At 42.3% G+C, this 16,278-nt stretch overlaps 1 protein-coding gene across 1 annotated transcript; it reads left to right on the top strand.

The window, feature by feature from the left end:
* The first annotated feature begins 5,357 nt into the window (after nucleotides 1-5,357).
* On the top strand, nucleotides 5,358-15,701 carry LOC111955586 (homeobox protein MOX-2). Its single transcript, XM_023975793.2, has 3 exons — nucleotides 5,358-5,987; nucleotides 10,729-10,901; nucleotides 15,091-15,701. The coding sequence occupies exons 1-3, from the start codon at nucleotides 5,453-5,455 to the stop codon at nucleotides 15,310-15,312; spliced, it is 930 nt and encodes a 309-aa protein (XP_023831561.1). The 5' UTR covers nucleotides 5,358-5,452; the 3' UTR covers nucleotides 15,313-15,701.
* The last annotated feature ends 577 nt before the right edge of the window (nucleotides 15,702-16,278 follow it).

Genomic DNA, 16,278 nt, shown 5'->3' with positions numbered 1-16,278 from the left:
CTGGTGTTGGTGGGTGTGCAGATTGGTGTTTCGCTTGTATGTGTGTGTGGTGTTGTGTGTGTGTGTGTGTGTGTGTGTTGAACATGTGGGCTGGTGATTTACGGCAGAAATTAAACACTAGCCTCAACTGGTGTCTTGTTTAAAAACCAGCTGATTAAAAACCTCATGTATTAAACATAAGATTCTAAGTTGTGTCCAATCTGTGAGAAAACTCGGTGCGGGTTGGGTGAACCAAGCAATGCTTTTGTTCTTGACTCTTTATCAATCGGCTATTTAGTCAGCTGCGTCTCAGGATCCTGGTAGGTGAATCAGCTGTGTTAGACAGGGCTGGAGCAAAAACCTGCATACCACAAGTTGGGCCATTGGTCACCCCTGATTTAAGGAAGCAGCCATAGGACCATGATGGAGTTCAGAAGGCAGACCTATACTCCAGCTGATGTTACTGTACAGATAAGGTTCTTTAATTTGAGACCGTTTGCGTACAGCAGGAAAATAAAAGAAATGTGGATTAAATAATGGACATTTTTTTAGGGGTTAATTGAATCAAGCTCTGAAATCAAAGTGGAAATTTACCAACCTTCAGAAGCCTTTTTAAACCTCAAAAACACTACAAGTTTTACATTTCCTTCTTTGCAGGACAGTTCTCCTGGAACAGGGTGATCAAATTAACATCATATACCTCTATTATCTACCTCAGTGTGTAGTAACACACAGACCATAAGGGCAGTGTGCCAACAGTAGCCTACTATTGTATGTTTTATTTAAAAAATACATATTAACCTTTATTAACTAGGCAAGTCAGTTAAAAACAATATCTTATTTACAATGACGCCTACCCCGGCCAAACCTGCACGACCTGGGCCAATTGTGTCGCGGACTCCCAATCACGGACAGGATGTGACACGCCTGGATGATGCAAACCTCGGGCCAAGCGAATACACTTTAAGGATCAAATTGAATGTGACCCATTCAGTTCCTATGGCATGACGCCTCCACTGTAGTAAATTGGGATCCAGTTTCAGAGTACATGGTCTGGTATGTTCAGTATAGGCATTGAATAGTCACCACCCCCCAGTAACCACCAGTCCATAATTGGAGAGAGAGAGAGAGAGAGAGAGAGAGAGAGAGAGAGAGAGAGAGAGAGAGAGAGAGAGAGAGAGAGGGACTGAAGAAGAGAGAGAGGGAGAAAGAGAGACAGGGAGAGTCAGAAGCAGAGAGAAAGAGTGAGAGAGTGAGAAGTTGGAAAGACAGGAGGATTTACAATAATAGATCATACAAAAAAACAAAAAGACTAACTAATTTATCAATATGACTACTGACTGTCAGTGGTTTTGTGTTTGTTAGAAACCAATCAATGTTTAAGAAGGTTTGACAGTGTGGTGTATACAGCATGGAATACTTTATTCCTGATAGTGGTGAAGAGAGTTTGAGTCACAGACTTGAGTCAGATGGTCTCACATAGATACACACTCTGCACAGTGTCAAATATCTGCTGGATTCATACTGTATTACGGACTTGAACCCGATTGAGCATCTCTGGAGAGACCTGAAAATAGCTGTGTTGCGACGCTCCCCATCCAACCTGACAGAGCTTGAGAGGATCTGCAGAGAGGAATGGGACAAACTCCCCAAATACAGGTGTGCCAAGCTTGTAGCATCATACCCAAGAAGACTTGAGGCTGTAATCACTGCCAAAGGTGCTTCAACAAAGTATTGAGTAAAGGGCCTGAATACTTATGTAAATGTTATATTTCAGTTTTTTATTTGTAATACATTTGCACACATTTCTAAACCTGTTTTTGCTTTGTAATTATGGGGTATTGTGTGTAGATTGAGGAGGAAAAACAATTTAATCAATTTAAGAATAAGGCTGTAATGTAACAAAATGTGCAAAAAGTCAATGGGTCTGAATACTTTCCAAATGCACTGTAAATTAAACTGTATGTTATATATAAAAAAAATCTTAATTGCTTTTACATTTGTTGAAATGACATTATCCCTGTGTTATGATTCATTGAATATACCATGACAACTATTAAATATTATGTTGTTGTAGAAAGAGTCTGAAATGTCTTTACATGCTTTGAAATAGTTTTATCTCTGTGAAGAAGTAGCTGGCATCTACAGAAGGAAGACACAACGGCTGTTGAGTCTATCTGATACAGTGGCTGACGGAGGGATTTACAGTTAGTCACACACACGCCTACACACACACACGCCTACACACACACACACACACACACACACACACACACACCCACACACACACACACACACACACACACACACACACACACACACACACACACACACACACACACACACACACACATACACACACACTCCTACTCCATTTATTTTATCACAAAGCAGCAGAGTTAGTTTGTAATTCAGTGAGGAAGGATCCAGGGAACTCTCTTTGAGGCTCAACAATAAAGCAATAGAACAGACCAAAGTTAGGCTTTCATTACTGTTCTTCCTTTGGAAAGTTGACCTTTTAAAACTCATCAAATTAATATGTAGCCATTTAAAACTTCAAACTGCATTGAAATTGAAGTTCAGAGAAATCCCAGTATAAAGACAGAAACCTAACAGGCCGCAAGTAAACTGTATTTATTTAACCATTATTTAACTAGGCAAGTCAGTTAAGAACTAATACTGATTTACAAGAACTGTAGCCTATACACATTATTGATGTTTATTTCAGTTTATTTTAACTTGAAACATTTTAAGACTAAAATCTGAAGATGATTCAACAAATTACAAGCACAATTTTGATCCATATGCATATTTGAATTGTAACTGTTACATCACAACAAACAAACCTTTTGAGGTTAGTGAGTGACTACTGTTTCTAATGCATCGTCTGCTAGCGCGACGTGAGGTCTGTAGGTTATGCACAGGCAAACCTTTCTCACACTGTCAACCCAGACTGATTGACAAAGCCAGGTTGCAGGGTGAACCAACAGCAGCAGTTAAATGTCTAACATCATATTCACTATAGAGGCTATATAAACACACACAGATACACACACCGCCTCAACCCCTCACACACACATTGACACACACCTGCCACGGCCCGCAGTGTGAAAAAAGTGAAAGGACTCACCTGTTGAAAATCCAACCGGGTGTTAGTTACGGAGGGTTAGGGGTCTCCTTTGCGGTGTGAGAGGGTCTGCAAAGGAGTTCCAGGCTGAGCTGTGGAGCAACATCTACCCTTGGGGGCACCTACCTCCATGCTACTGTACAGCCGGCCTCCATACCCCAGACCAAAACGAAACCATATAATCATAAATACTCAATGAGGGCTTAAACCCACAAATCACTTTACACAGTTACTAATTGGCCTAATTTGTAAACACCATGTTTTTCTACAGGACCCCTAGCTCCAGGACCACCGGATGTGCTGGTGCAGCCTAAGAATCTTTGTATACGGCTACAGCGCTGAGAAAACTCTACTCTAACAACGCATGGTGGGAAGGCTCTCATTCCCCCTCCGTCTGTTGGAACAATTTCCTTCAAAAGAAATCTAATTTCCTCTCCCAGTACCCAGCTTCATGTGTGGGGTTTGTCCCGCCTATAGGTTTAAACAGCCTGGGAGCAGATATATATCAACAGATGCTTTTAAAAGTTACCAGACAAGTCCACAACTCAGTGAGATTGAGTAAATTATGGGAGGGAATTCAGTAGTGTGGTCTGGTAGGAATTTAATCACATACATAATCAGTCCCCAAAACAAAGACTATCAACCAAGTCTCCACCATTTATAAATGCATTAATTTCTCATATCCAAGTGCTAGTTATGTTATTGTATTCATTATGTAGAAATTCATTAGATGAAATGGTAAGAAGGAAATTACGAATGGCATAATACTGAGAACTGGGCACTGAAATATATATTATTTCTAAGAATAGTGCACTGATATATATATATATATATATATATATATATATATATATAGTAGCTATGACAAGACACTGGTATCAAAGTCTCTTATTTCCATTTTAACATTTGATCTCCTTGTTCTTGACGTTTTCTTCACACATCTCCTCTGTTATATTCCCACCGCTACAAAGCCACTGCCTTGGGAATATATGGATATTTTCACTTGATACCAAAGGCATTTTTCCTTGTGGTCATTTTTTCTTATACAATTGTAAATGAAAAGCTGGTTAAAACAACGGCCAAATGAATCACTTTGACTAACAATAACAGTCATTTCATTGTGCTAAATTAGTTTTTCTCACTATTGCGTTTCAACAACACCCCTATAATTTTCCATAATGAGTTTTTGTTACTGTATTGTATTGCAATGAAGTTATGTGAATGAGAGTTTTTTTCTATTGGCAGAAAACACTCAGATCAAAGTGCTACTTTGCCAGTAAATGAAAATACATTTAAAGAATGACACATTGATGTTAAACGACTAGGGTTTAAATGCTTAGGAGTGTGTGTGTGTGTGTGTGTATGAGATGGAGGGTAGTGTGTGTGTGGGGGGGGGGGTAATGTTAACACACAGATTTGTTGATTCTGATAAAAAAGTTGATATTAATCAGTCAAGTACAGGGCCACATACAGAAAACATATTTTCAAATCACCTACACACCTAAATATCAATGCATCAGCCCCTATTGCAGTAAACACACAAACAGCAGATAATGTTGGGGTGTTGAACCCCCGAACCCCCATATCCAACCCCCTGAAGTATGACGCAACACTGCACTTCTAAGAAAGTGTATAGAGGGGGGTGGGGTGGTTTCAAAATAAATTGCCCACTTTTCCTGAGGCCAGGCCATTGGAATGGTTCAGATTGATTGTGCGTTGCGTTTTGGAGGAAGATCGTGTGCATGTGGTCAGAAGCCTAGCAGTGAGTCAGTGCACCAGTGACCCGGCCTCCCTCTCACGTTACGTCCTATATATAACATCCCCCCTCCTCGGCCTCCTCCCACCTACCCTCCCTCCCTCCCTTCCTCTCTCTATCTCTCTCTCTCTCCCAACTTCCCTGGAACCACCTTCTCCCTGGAACCACTCTGGCCTCAGCCGTCTCTCTTCTCCTCCGTCTCTCCTCTCCTCCGTCTTTCCTCTCCGTCTACCATCTCAGCATAGTCAGTGTTTACCAGCGCTGCGCCTGGCAACAGGCTGCATGCTCAGGATTACAGGAGGCCTTACCTTTCAACACTGCGAGCTCTGCCTTCCTTCAGCCTGCTTCGATCTCTCTCCCTGGGAACTAACGTGGGGCACACGGAGGTGCGAGGTGAGAGAGCTGTGGAGGAGAGCCCTGATTTGAGGCGCCGCGTCCGCCCACCTCCCTCAACTGGCTTCAGTCCTCTCTACTCTCTCTCTGTCTTGTGGTCTCTATTAGTGTCTGGTCGTTCCTGGAGGTTTTGGTGGTTGTGTGTGTGGTGGACTTAGGGGAGTTCGTCTTTCGGGTGGATCTCGTGGAGCACCGTGATGGATCACTCCCTGTTTGGGTGCCTCCGTAGCCCCCACGCCCCGGCCCAGGGCCTGCACCCCCACCCTGCCTTTACCCAGTCCCCGCTGGTGCTGCACGGACGCTCCGACCACATCTCCTACTCCAACCTGCCCGACTCCTCGCCCCCCTGTGGGGGGTACCCTGGACCTGGGGGGGAGGAGGCGTACGGAGGGCAGCAACACCACCATCGTGGAGGACACCTCCATCAGCATCAGCAGCACCCCCACCACTCACAGCACCAGGCCCACCAGACCCCCTGGCATGTCCCCCAGATTCCCTCACCCAACACCAGGCATGGCCTCTGCCTGCATCCTCCGGACAGGCAAGTCTCAGAACTGTGTGGTGGAGGGACCGTGAATCTGTGTGGATTCCAGACCAACCCCGGTCTAGGAGGTAGTGGTGACCTCACAGGTGTGTCGTGTGTTCCTGGGGACTTTGGACGACAGACGATGTCCCCGGACGAGACGGAACAGAGACGGAACAGTAAAGGGAAAGATGACTTGCACAGCTCAGGTAAGATGAGGACAATGAGGACATTATTCTCTCCTCTTCTCTTCTCTTAGCTTTGACTTCAGTTTCAAGGTTTTGGTAGTTTCTTTCAAAACTCACTGAGGAATTTTCATCACATAGCGAGGGAGTATAATGATTTGAAGTGTTTGGTTTGTCTATTCTCATATTGAGATTTCACCATCTCTGTTTCAGCAGACAGATGTTGAAACAGCAGAGAACAGTGTGTGATACAGTAATAAAACATCTATTTGTTGCATTTTTGTTAATTGGCTAATGTTTCCATGATCACTGAACGCGCTGTAGTTTTATGTGTCAATGATGCTACATTGGAGAACCTCATGAGAAGTTAAGCATTGACTAAAGAGTACAGCGCATACTTTTCCTTTGAAAGTAAATTCTTAGTTTTAACCTCACTTACTAGTAGGCTTGTTGTATGAGCATTTGGGCCTTGTTTCTACAGTAGTTGTCAGGATAATATTGATGGCCATATGTCAATACTTTTGTGGTATAAATATTCAACTTCAAGGTTATTTGAAATAGACTTATTTCTGATGATTAAAACTGATGTCTTATTTGATTACCGACTGCTTGATGCTCATAGTTTAATGTTAAATATCATTTTGTTTTCTTAATTGTCTAATTGCAAATGTAATTTATTAATTTCAATTACTAGCTACTGCACAAAAGTTAGCTGTACTAACATACCGGGAAGACATTTCAGTATTATAAGACCTTATGTTATAGCTTCTTTAAAGATCTTATATTATCTTGATACATTGATTGTCTTATATTTGTTTATCTCAACTGTTTTCCATACTGTATTGACATTCATTCATCTCTGGAATTAGTGTTTACAAATTAACGAGGTAGAATTAGGCTAACTTTATTTGCTAATTAATATTTAAAATAAATGCAGGCAAGCGCTTCTTAGAAACAACATCTTATTGTGTGAAACCCTAGGCAGCAAGGCCGTAAACATCAAATATGATCTTGTACTCCATTTCACCCAAATGCAATTAATACAATTATTCTCATACCATCATTTTGTTTCCTTTTCAGTAGAACAACATATATTAAATTAATTAATCTATTAAGGAAATATTTTTGGGGAGCAAAATTATCATCAAAATTCAATTAAACCATTGGGCTAAAAAAAGCTTCAATTATCTTTCTAAATGCTAAGGTCAATAGTCATGCTCATCTGCTGTTCTGTGAAGCATTAGATCCATTGCCTTTCCATTTGTCTCAACAACAGATATTAAGATACTCTCTCAGTGATACTGTAATCAGGGTGATGATGTACATTTGCAATATTTACATAGATGGATTGTCTCACTTTTACCTCAATCTACTATTCTAATTAGACTATTTACCTGTTTCTCCTTTAACGTTCTCCAATCTCAACAGCCCTCAAACCAATGTTATAGGTTATAGCCTGGGACAGCCAAGGTTTTCTTTGTCTCTCTCTTCAGGCTCCCAGGGATAATCAACAGTGACATTTTCCTCCAGGGTATTAATGTCCTACCGGTGTTATTTCCGTGAAGCCACCTTTTAAACTGTTAGAACGGCCACACCTGGGCTTTTTGATAGGCTTAAACCTACATAGTATTTATGGCTGTAGAATGTATGTACCTATAGCATTAGCCGCAACAGCTGTGCTCAAAAGCAGGCTTATAATGGTAGTGGACAATTCATCCATACTACTTTTGGATACCACTGCAATATGGATGATAGAATGGAATGGAATGGAATGGAATGGAATAGAATATAACTTTATTGCCCATTAGAGACAGAAATTCTCATTTTTGTGCAGTGAAGAGTTACATAATAAAAAAAGGTTTATGTTAGGTCCCATTTCCACATTTGTTAAACAGCTATTTTGAGATGAGCACAGTCAGTGGCACGTGTGAGTGTGTACATAAGTCGGTGATATAATTTTACACCCTGTCCACTGAACGACTGTGTTGCCTTTGAGAACGCTGAGGTTGTAAGGGACAGACTGATCTGGACCCCGGGTGGAGTCTCAAAATGGCCGATGGCTAAATGTGTTGGACTCGTCATTCAGGGCACCGCACTAGACCTAATATGGCTGTATATGGCTGTAGCTGTCATTATTATCGACAGACACATAATAATGCAAGCTCCATCCATATACGCGCTGGAGACTAGACACATCAGGTCCTTAATAAGTTACTAGCACAGTGGCTGTACATCCTGGCGGCTACATGTATGCAAACACAAGGGCTGATTCAGGACATCAGCGTAGGGCCACGACAAGAGGAGTGCTCTCCGTATCCAGAAGCCATTTCACTGACACCTGCTTCCAGTGGCGTCGTGCACCAACAGGTTTTATTGGGGCACTGATAGGATGGGCAAATTTGATTTGCATGTATCTGTGTTATTCTCCCAGCAAGCACACGTACTATTGTGCCCAGTAGTTAACTTTCCTCCTTCACTTTCCATTTCTCAGCTCAGTTTTACACCAGGGTGCAATTCTGATTGACAGGTAGTAGAAGTTTGAAGCATAACCCAGGAGCTGCCATGCACATTTGGAACACCTCTAACACAAATCACATGTCCTTATTTTCCCTGGCACATTACAAAAGGCAACATGTTCTTTTTTTTAAATTTCTGATGAGGCAATGGTATAACAATGATGTGGCAATAGTGAAATAATAGGTGAAATTCACCTTGGTAAATAACAAAGAATGCAAAACAAAGTTAAAAATGTATTGTAGATTAATTTTTTGCAATATATTGTACAGTATAAACCATTAAACAATTGTTTCAAATTAAATATAATCCCCAAACTGTGTGAAAGACAATTTGTTTGAAAACTTATTTCCAGAAACTTCTTTGTCCCATATTCTGTTTTTACAAATGAAGGTGCCATGAATAGAGGGTACAAGCTGTGCTGTGACTGTGTGATGTGGCAGAGACAGACTCTTTCCTGCCACTATTTGGTTTGTCAACATATCCAACACATCCAACATTTACAGTTGAACTAAGAAAATGTCAGCTGGTTTTGTGTGGCGCGGACTAAAGAACAGTGCGTAAATTACAACTCAATGCATTTGACGCCCTGAAGTGTGATGTTTAGTGAAATCCATTGATGTTTGCCCAATTTTAAGCCACATCTATAAGGGAAAATATATTTGAAAGGATTTCATTAATGTACCCTTTTCAGAATCCAATTGAGCAATCTGGATTAAATACAGGCAATTGGATCAAAAGGAATTACAATCTGGAAAGTCTTTCTAAAGTCTACTTAATTTCAATCAAATATACAACAAATCACACACACAACACTCTCACCCCTGTCATCTTCTGAATTGCTTTAGCCATGTAGAGTGGGCTGGTGTAAGTTTTCAGACCATGCTCCATTTTATGTCTAGGCCCGTGGTTGGTGCTCAGCTGATCTGTGTATCTATTGGTCTATTGTTCAGCCTACTAGGTGATAGTTGGGAGGTCCACACCCTACTGTCCCACATTACCACATCACATTATCACGCTACTACACACCCCACATAGCAGAGGCAGGATGAACCTCATTTTTATGGGGTCAGTTCATTGGCAATTTCTGACATGGAATATCCTTCATTTCTCAGAACAAGAATAGACTGACGAGTTTCAGAAGAAAGTTCTTTATTTCTGACCATTTTGAGCCTGTAATCAAACCCACAAATGCTGATGCTTAAGATACTCAACTAGTCTAAAGAAGTTTTATTGCTTCTTTAATCAGAACAGTTTTCAGCTGTGATAATGTAATTGCAAAAGGGTTTTCTAATGATCAATTAGCCTTTTAAAATGATAAACTTGGATTAGCGATCACAACATGCCATTGTAACACAGGGGTGATGGTTGCTGATAATGGGCCTCTGTACACCTATGTAGATATTCCATAAAAAATCTGCCGTTTCAAGCTACAATAGTCATTTACAACATTAACAATGTCTACATTGTATTTCTGATCAATTCGATGTTATTTTAATGTACAAAAAATTTGCTTTTCTTTCAAAAACAAGGAAATGTATAAGTGACCCCAAACTTTTGAACAGTAGTGTACATTACCGCTTCACATTACCCCACCCCTGATGGACCTCAGCTTCATCTACCCTCAGATCCACCAGAGATGAGCTCTTGGAATCAATTTTGTCTTTGAACAATAGAGCTACAGTGTTGAGTTGGCTAGCATCAAATATTACCTCTCCTTTTGGATAAAACTTCTATTTAAAAGAAGTGATAAAGTACTGGAGAGAGGCTGAGACAATTTCACCAGCTTTCCAGTAAAACAAATGATTGTTACAGGACATATTCTCTGTGTCGCCTAGGTTTCAAAGAAATGAGGCTATGGTGAATTGATTTGTGAAATGTTCACATACAGTAAGAATGTGTTGCAACTTAATGGTATTTGAGAGATATCAGTCAGTTTCTTTCTATGCTCTAAGGAGCGAGTCTGTTTCGGAGAAAGAACATATGGAAGTTGCCTGAGTGAGCTGGGCTCTGGGACAGTAGTCCCTGCCTGGTTCTTCTCATGCAGCCCCTCCCCAAGGAAGACACTATAGTGTGCATGACCAATATCCCCATAATAAAAGGTGATTGGCACTGATAATTGTTTAGCTTTTAGTTTGTGTTTCAGCCCTGCAGTTGATCACACAATCCCTTCTTTTTTTCACCCCTTTTATTCTCCTTTCTTTTTTGGCGACTCAACTGTGTCTGGAAAAAGTTCTGTTTTTAATTTCAGATTCCCAGGACGGGAGCTATAAGTCTGACGTGAACAGCAAGCCCAGGAAGGAGAGGACGGCGTTCACCAAGGAACAGATCCGGGAACTGGAGTCAGAGTTTGCGCACCACAACTACCTGACGAGACTTAGGCGATATGAGATAGCAGTCAACCTCGACCTCACAGAAAGACAAGTACGTTACCTGCATATGAAAAAATGCAATGTAAATTGCATGTGAAAAGTGAAAAAAAATGTAAATGTGAAAAAGTATACCTGTTGTCTTGCTAAAAAAACTAGTTAATTAGACATAACATTGGCTTGTTATCTAATAGCAAAACATGATGCAGTTTATTTCTCCCTTTGATGATCAAATAAATCAGAAAATTGGCAGCTCATGTGTGAACAAAATAACTAAAGGAATCGCAGTTAGAGGATTAATACTGTAATTACGCCAATAACTCAGACACTTGTATTCAAAGAGTCACAGTGAAGCTAACACTGAAATGGCAGCTAACGGCAGTTGATATGGATTCTATTAAAACTACACAGGCCTCGGGATGAAAAACCCTGTATGTTTTGACATTAGCAAACGCTTGGATATGTCATGCTAACGCACTGAATGTAATCACTTCCAAACCAAACCACAGAGGCTCTTTGATGTACAATATCTGTGCAGTGTGTGTGTGTGTGTGTGTGTGTGTGTGTGTGTGTGTGTGTGTGTGTGTGATGGTGAGTGTGTGTGGTGTGTGTGTGTGTGTGTGTGTGTGTGTGTGTGGTGTGTGTGTGTGTGTGTGTGTGTGTGTGTGTGTGTGTGTGTGTGTGTGTGTGTGTGTGTGTGTGTGTGTGAGTGAGTGTGTTGCCAGCACTGCTGGTCTGGCTGTCTGTGCGTGTGCAGGGACAGTCTGATGGCATGTGTCAGAGACCAGATGTTTCTCTAATTCCCTTCCACACCAATAGGAAATACACTGGACATTAAGGGACATATTTCCACACACTATGCTCAATGGAGAACATCCATCAAGGTGTTCTAGGAGTCTAGGAGAGTATAGGTTTAATCTCCCCTTAATGTATGACAGTGAAAAGCTCCTTATTCTCTGCTATATTTTAGATGGAAAGAGGTAAACTTTTAATTGAAAAAACTTTTTTTAAATGAATAATTTATGCCTAATCTGCCTTGATCTGAAAAGCTTGCCTGCATAAAACTGTTAAAAACGATGCGTTCAACTAAATGAACCTCCACATCAGCACACCCATAAGGGCTTTTGGAACTTATCATCTGTTGTCTAAATCCAATCAGAGTGTATTGGCTGCAGCCAAGCCAAGCCCAGGCAGCCAGGCAACAACCCACCCAGGAGTTAGGCCCTTCCTGCTAGGAGCCCTGTCCCCACTCCTACTCATACTGACTGCCTCTCCTCTCCTCTCTTCTCCTCTCTTCTCCTCTCTTCTCCACACAATCCCAATATAGGGCACATAAATCTGGATGTGGTGTGGGGTTGATCCGTGTGTGTGCGTGTGTGTGTGCGTGTGGTGTGTGAGGGTTGACCCTCGATGTTAAACCCAGTCAACATCCTTCTGGCTACTTTCTTACAGTGCAGCTTCTATCCCCTTGATCATGCTATTAACTACTGTATAGCTTTACTAACAATGATTGTACAAATCAGGTCTCAGCCCAAGAGCCCTCACACCCCTGGAGGTCTTGTCTCGCAATGAACCTTGTGAATGTGTGTGTGTTGTGGTGGGTGTGTGTGTTGTGTGTGTGTGTGTGTGTGTGTGTGTGTGTGTGTGTGTGTGTGTGTGTGTGTGTGGTGTGTGTGTGTGTGTGTGAGTGTGTAACAACCGTCTCAGGTAACGACTTATGAATTACTTATTGCAAAATTAGGACTGCACCCAAGGGCGTATACAGTGGCAGAGGATTGTGTGTGTGTGTGTGTGGTTGTGTATAACAGCTTACAGAGGACTTTATTGAGGCGGTTGACGTATAAGCCTGTTTACTAGAAAATTTGCCACACATGCGTGTGTTTACTCTGTAAACTTAACTCCTATCTTGGGGCTGTGAGTGGCAGGCTACAATGCCTAAAAATAATCCTACAGAGGCACATAGGGCTCCTGTGAGAAAGCAGGTCGCTCGGACGGTGGATAAGAGGGGGTCAGGGGGATCAGGGGCTTGTTGGAGGGGGTTGCAGTTTGTGGGGCAGGGGGAGAGCCAACAGGAAGGGGTAGGGTGGTGTAGGGCGTCAAGGGCAGTAGGTGACGTGATGGGGGATGGGAGAAGGGGGCGGGCTTCGCTCGGTCCCGATCCGATCAGGCCGTTTAAGGCAGCAGCTTTATCATCACAAAGAGGAGCCGCGAATACTGAAGGATCTGTGGAGTCAGGAACAAGATCCGAGGCAGGATCAGCACATACCTGCCATGTCGAAATAAGACGCCTCAACAGTCAACACTAACCACGAAGTCCAACGTGACTGCCAGTCGCCTGCTCAGTTCACTGTCACCCAGCGTTATACATACTGTAAACACCATGGGCTTACTACAGACATAGGATCTTCATTTGAGACAGTTTGCTACATTAGGAAAATAATCCTGCAGCAACCGAAATTGTGAATTATTATGTTGATTATAATTAATGGACATTTTTTGTAGGGATTGATAACAATTTTGTTACTGCAAATAAAGTCTGAAATTACAAACTGTAGCCTTTTAAAGCATTTTAAACCTTGAATAAACTACTGATGTGTGGGAAAATTCTCAGCAACAAAAGAGTGATCAAATTAAGATCTGTATCTCCGTACGCTACCCACAATGTACACCCAGGGTTCAGTGTCATCAAGCGCTACCCACAATGTACACCCAGGGTTCAGTGTCATCAAGCGCTACCCACAACGTCACACCCAGGGTTCAGTGTCATCAAGCGCTACCCACAATGTACACCCAGGGTTCCGTGTCATCAAGCGCTACCCACAATGTACACCCAGGGTTCAGTGTCATCAAGCGCTACCCACAATGTACACCCAGGGTTCAGTGTCATCAAAGCGCTACCCACAATGTACACCCAGGGTTCAGTGTCATCAAGCGCTACCCACAATGTACACCCAGGGTTCAGTGTCATCAAGCGCTACCCACAATGTACACCCAGGGTTCAGTGTCATCAAGCGCTACCCACAATGTACACCCAGGGTTCAGTGTCATCAAGCGCTACCACAATGTACACCCAGGGTTCAGTGTCATCAAGCGCTACCCACAATGTACACCCAGGGTTCAGTGTCATCAAGCGCTACACAATGTACACCCAGGGTTCAGTGTCATCAAGCGTACCCACAATGTACACCCAGGGTTCAGTGTCATCAAGCGCTACCCACAATGTACACCCAGGGTTCAGTGTCATCAAGCGCTACCCACAATGTACACCCAGGGTTCAGTGTCATCAAGCGCTACCCACAATGTACACCCAGGGTTCAGTGTCACCCTGTGAAACATACATCGTACACAGTGAGGTCAAAATGACCCAAAGCACCTCGTCGACGGCAACAGGGGATCCCAGACTCAAGTGATGTGCGACTGCGACTAATGATCTTGTAGATAATAATTTGGCTCTCGGCTGCCAGCTCCGGTAGATGAGGTGTCGCTTGGGGTTTACATAAGATCATGCCGTGTGAAGAGGAAGGTGGGGGAGCTGGGTTACACACTCCTGTGGTGTGTGTGTGTGTGCATGCGTGTGTTTGTGTGTGCTCTGCTGTGCTGGCAAAGGTCTGTTTCACTGAGGCCGTAAATCTCCCAGTCACATACACTGATAGAGGAGGGTTCACACGAACAGATTCAGGACATTGAGTTTCCTAACACACAGTGGGATGTTAGAGTTTTACTGAGGAGGGATGGGGGAAGAGGTGGGGGGACGCTAGGGTTTTACAGACGGGTCTACATGCCAAGAACTCAGTCTCCAGAACCCCACAACCAACGCACCCACAGTGGCATCGAGTTACCTCAGACCCTCACACTCCATATACACCCCATCTCCACTCTCTCACAACAAGGCCTTTAAGACTACAGTTAAACTTTGTGCAATGAAAAGTTGTGGATGTTTTCTTCATGTGGTTATTATTACTAACCTAAATACATTTTCTAAAACCTTGGCTAATATTGCCCTTGTTATTGAGAAGGGCTATGATCCACTCACTTTCCTGCAAACGATCCAAGTGTCAAACTCCAGTCCTTGAGAGCCACAGCATCTGCATGTTTTCCTTCCTCCCTAGGAGTGTCTAAATCAGACACCAAAGGAAAGAGCTGAAATTAGCAGTCACTGTGGTCCACCAGGTATTGAGTTGGAACCCCCTGTCATATAACTTCCACTAATTTCCCTGTAAACCAATTGGTCTCCTCTCCTCCAGGTGAAGGTGTGGTTCCAGAACAGGCGGATGAAGTGGAAGCGTGTTAAAGGAGGTCAACAGGGGGCAGCGGCCCGGGAAAAAGAACTTGTCAACGCGAAGAAGGGAACGCTGTTGCCGTCAGAGTACTGTGGCATGGTGGGAGGATTACACCACTCCTCCAGTTCCCCTGGTAATGAGGACAGTCACGACAGTGACCAGAGCTCAGAGCACGCTCAGTTATGACCCGCCACATAGGCCACGCAGTGGTCAAAGGTCAATTTTGCGGCCATTTGGACAAACGTCTAAAATTGCAGTGAGTTGATGTGATCATGTTGCATTTGTAGGTACAGAGTTACATACATAGGCCTACATACTCACTATGCTCTCAGGAGTAGAAAGAAGACATTGAAGACTCTCTCAAGAAACATCAACAACAGGTGTTCTGACTAAAGGTGTTTGTTGATTGGCAAAGGAGTGGAGGAAGAAAGATATAAGTAAAGGTAAGCAAGAAGAGGAAGGAATGGAACGAGGATGGAATGATCAACTGGATGTGTAAGATCAAATAACAAATATATGCTTGTGAGCAAAGCCTCAGGCTCCTGAGACTGTAAATTGGGAATAAAATAGGATATTATTGTGAACATTCCACAAGTGCCTTGCATTGATAAAATGGCTTGGATTTTTGCACTGTCAAAGACTAAATTCTACTGTATTTTCTTTGGAATACAACAATCATGCAATGAGGTTTAAGTAAAAATGTGGAATTTAATTGAATAGTAGACTATTACCATGAGTCCAATTATTCTGATTTACTTACAACATAACTGAACATCTCCCGACTGCTGACCCATTGGTTTTACATTGTTCTCCCACTAAGTCTTAAAAGTTTACCTTTGAGTGAAATATATATATATATCATTTTATTACATATAAATCTGGGACATAATGGTTTCTTAAGTGAATAAAACCGATCAATCAAAAAATGTATTTGTCATTGTCAGGTTCTTGAACATTCTCACAATATTACACCATTTTTATGTTACTATAGTAGATCTATATAAGTAAAAATCAATGAATATTGGAAATAATGTAAGCATTTCTTTGCCTTCTGTATGAGTGTGTATTCTAATTTGTGTTTTAGGGTGGCGTTTTGGCAGTGGCAGAGCTGTAACCTCCTACGGTACACTACCAGCTGGTTTTGGCCGTGGC

This window comes from Salvelinus sp. IW2-2015, linkage group LG31, assembly GCF_002910315.2.
Source record: "Salvelinus sp. IW2-2015 linkage group LG31, ASM291031v2, whole genome shotgun sequence".
NCBI classification, from domain to species: domain Eukaryota; kingdom Metazoa; phylum Chordata; class Actinopteri; order Salmoniformes; family Salmonidae; genus Salvelinus; species Salvelinus sp. IW2-2015.
The sequence above is the reverse complement of the archived record's forward strand: the minus strand, read 5'-3'. Positions and strand labels throughout refer to the sequence as shown.

Bases quoted from the DNA above. Each gene is read 5' to 3' on its own strand.
- LOC111955586 (XM_023975793.2), top strand. From the start codon at position 5,453: ATGGATCACTCCCTGTTTGGGTGCCTCCGTAGCCCCCACGCCCCGGCC. The intron at 5,988-10,728 runs GTAAGATGAGGA...TTTTAATTTCAG, and splicing joins AGATGACTTGCACAGCTCAG to ATTCCCAGGACGGGAGCTAT. The intron at 10,902-15,090 runs GTACGTTACCTG...CCTCTCCTCCAG, and splicing joins TCGACCTCACAGAAAGACAA to GTGAAGGTGTGGTTCCAGAA.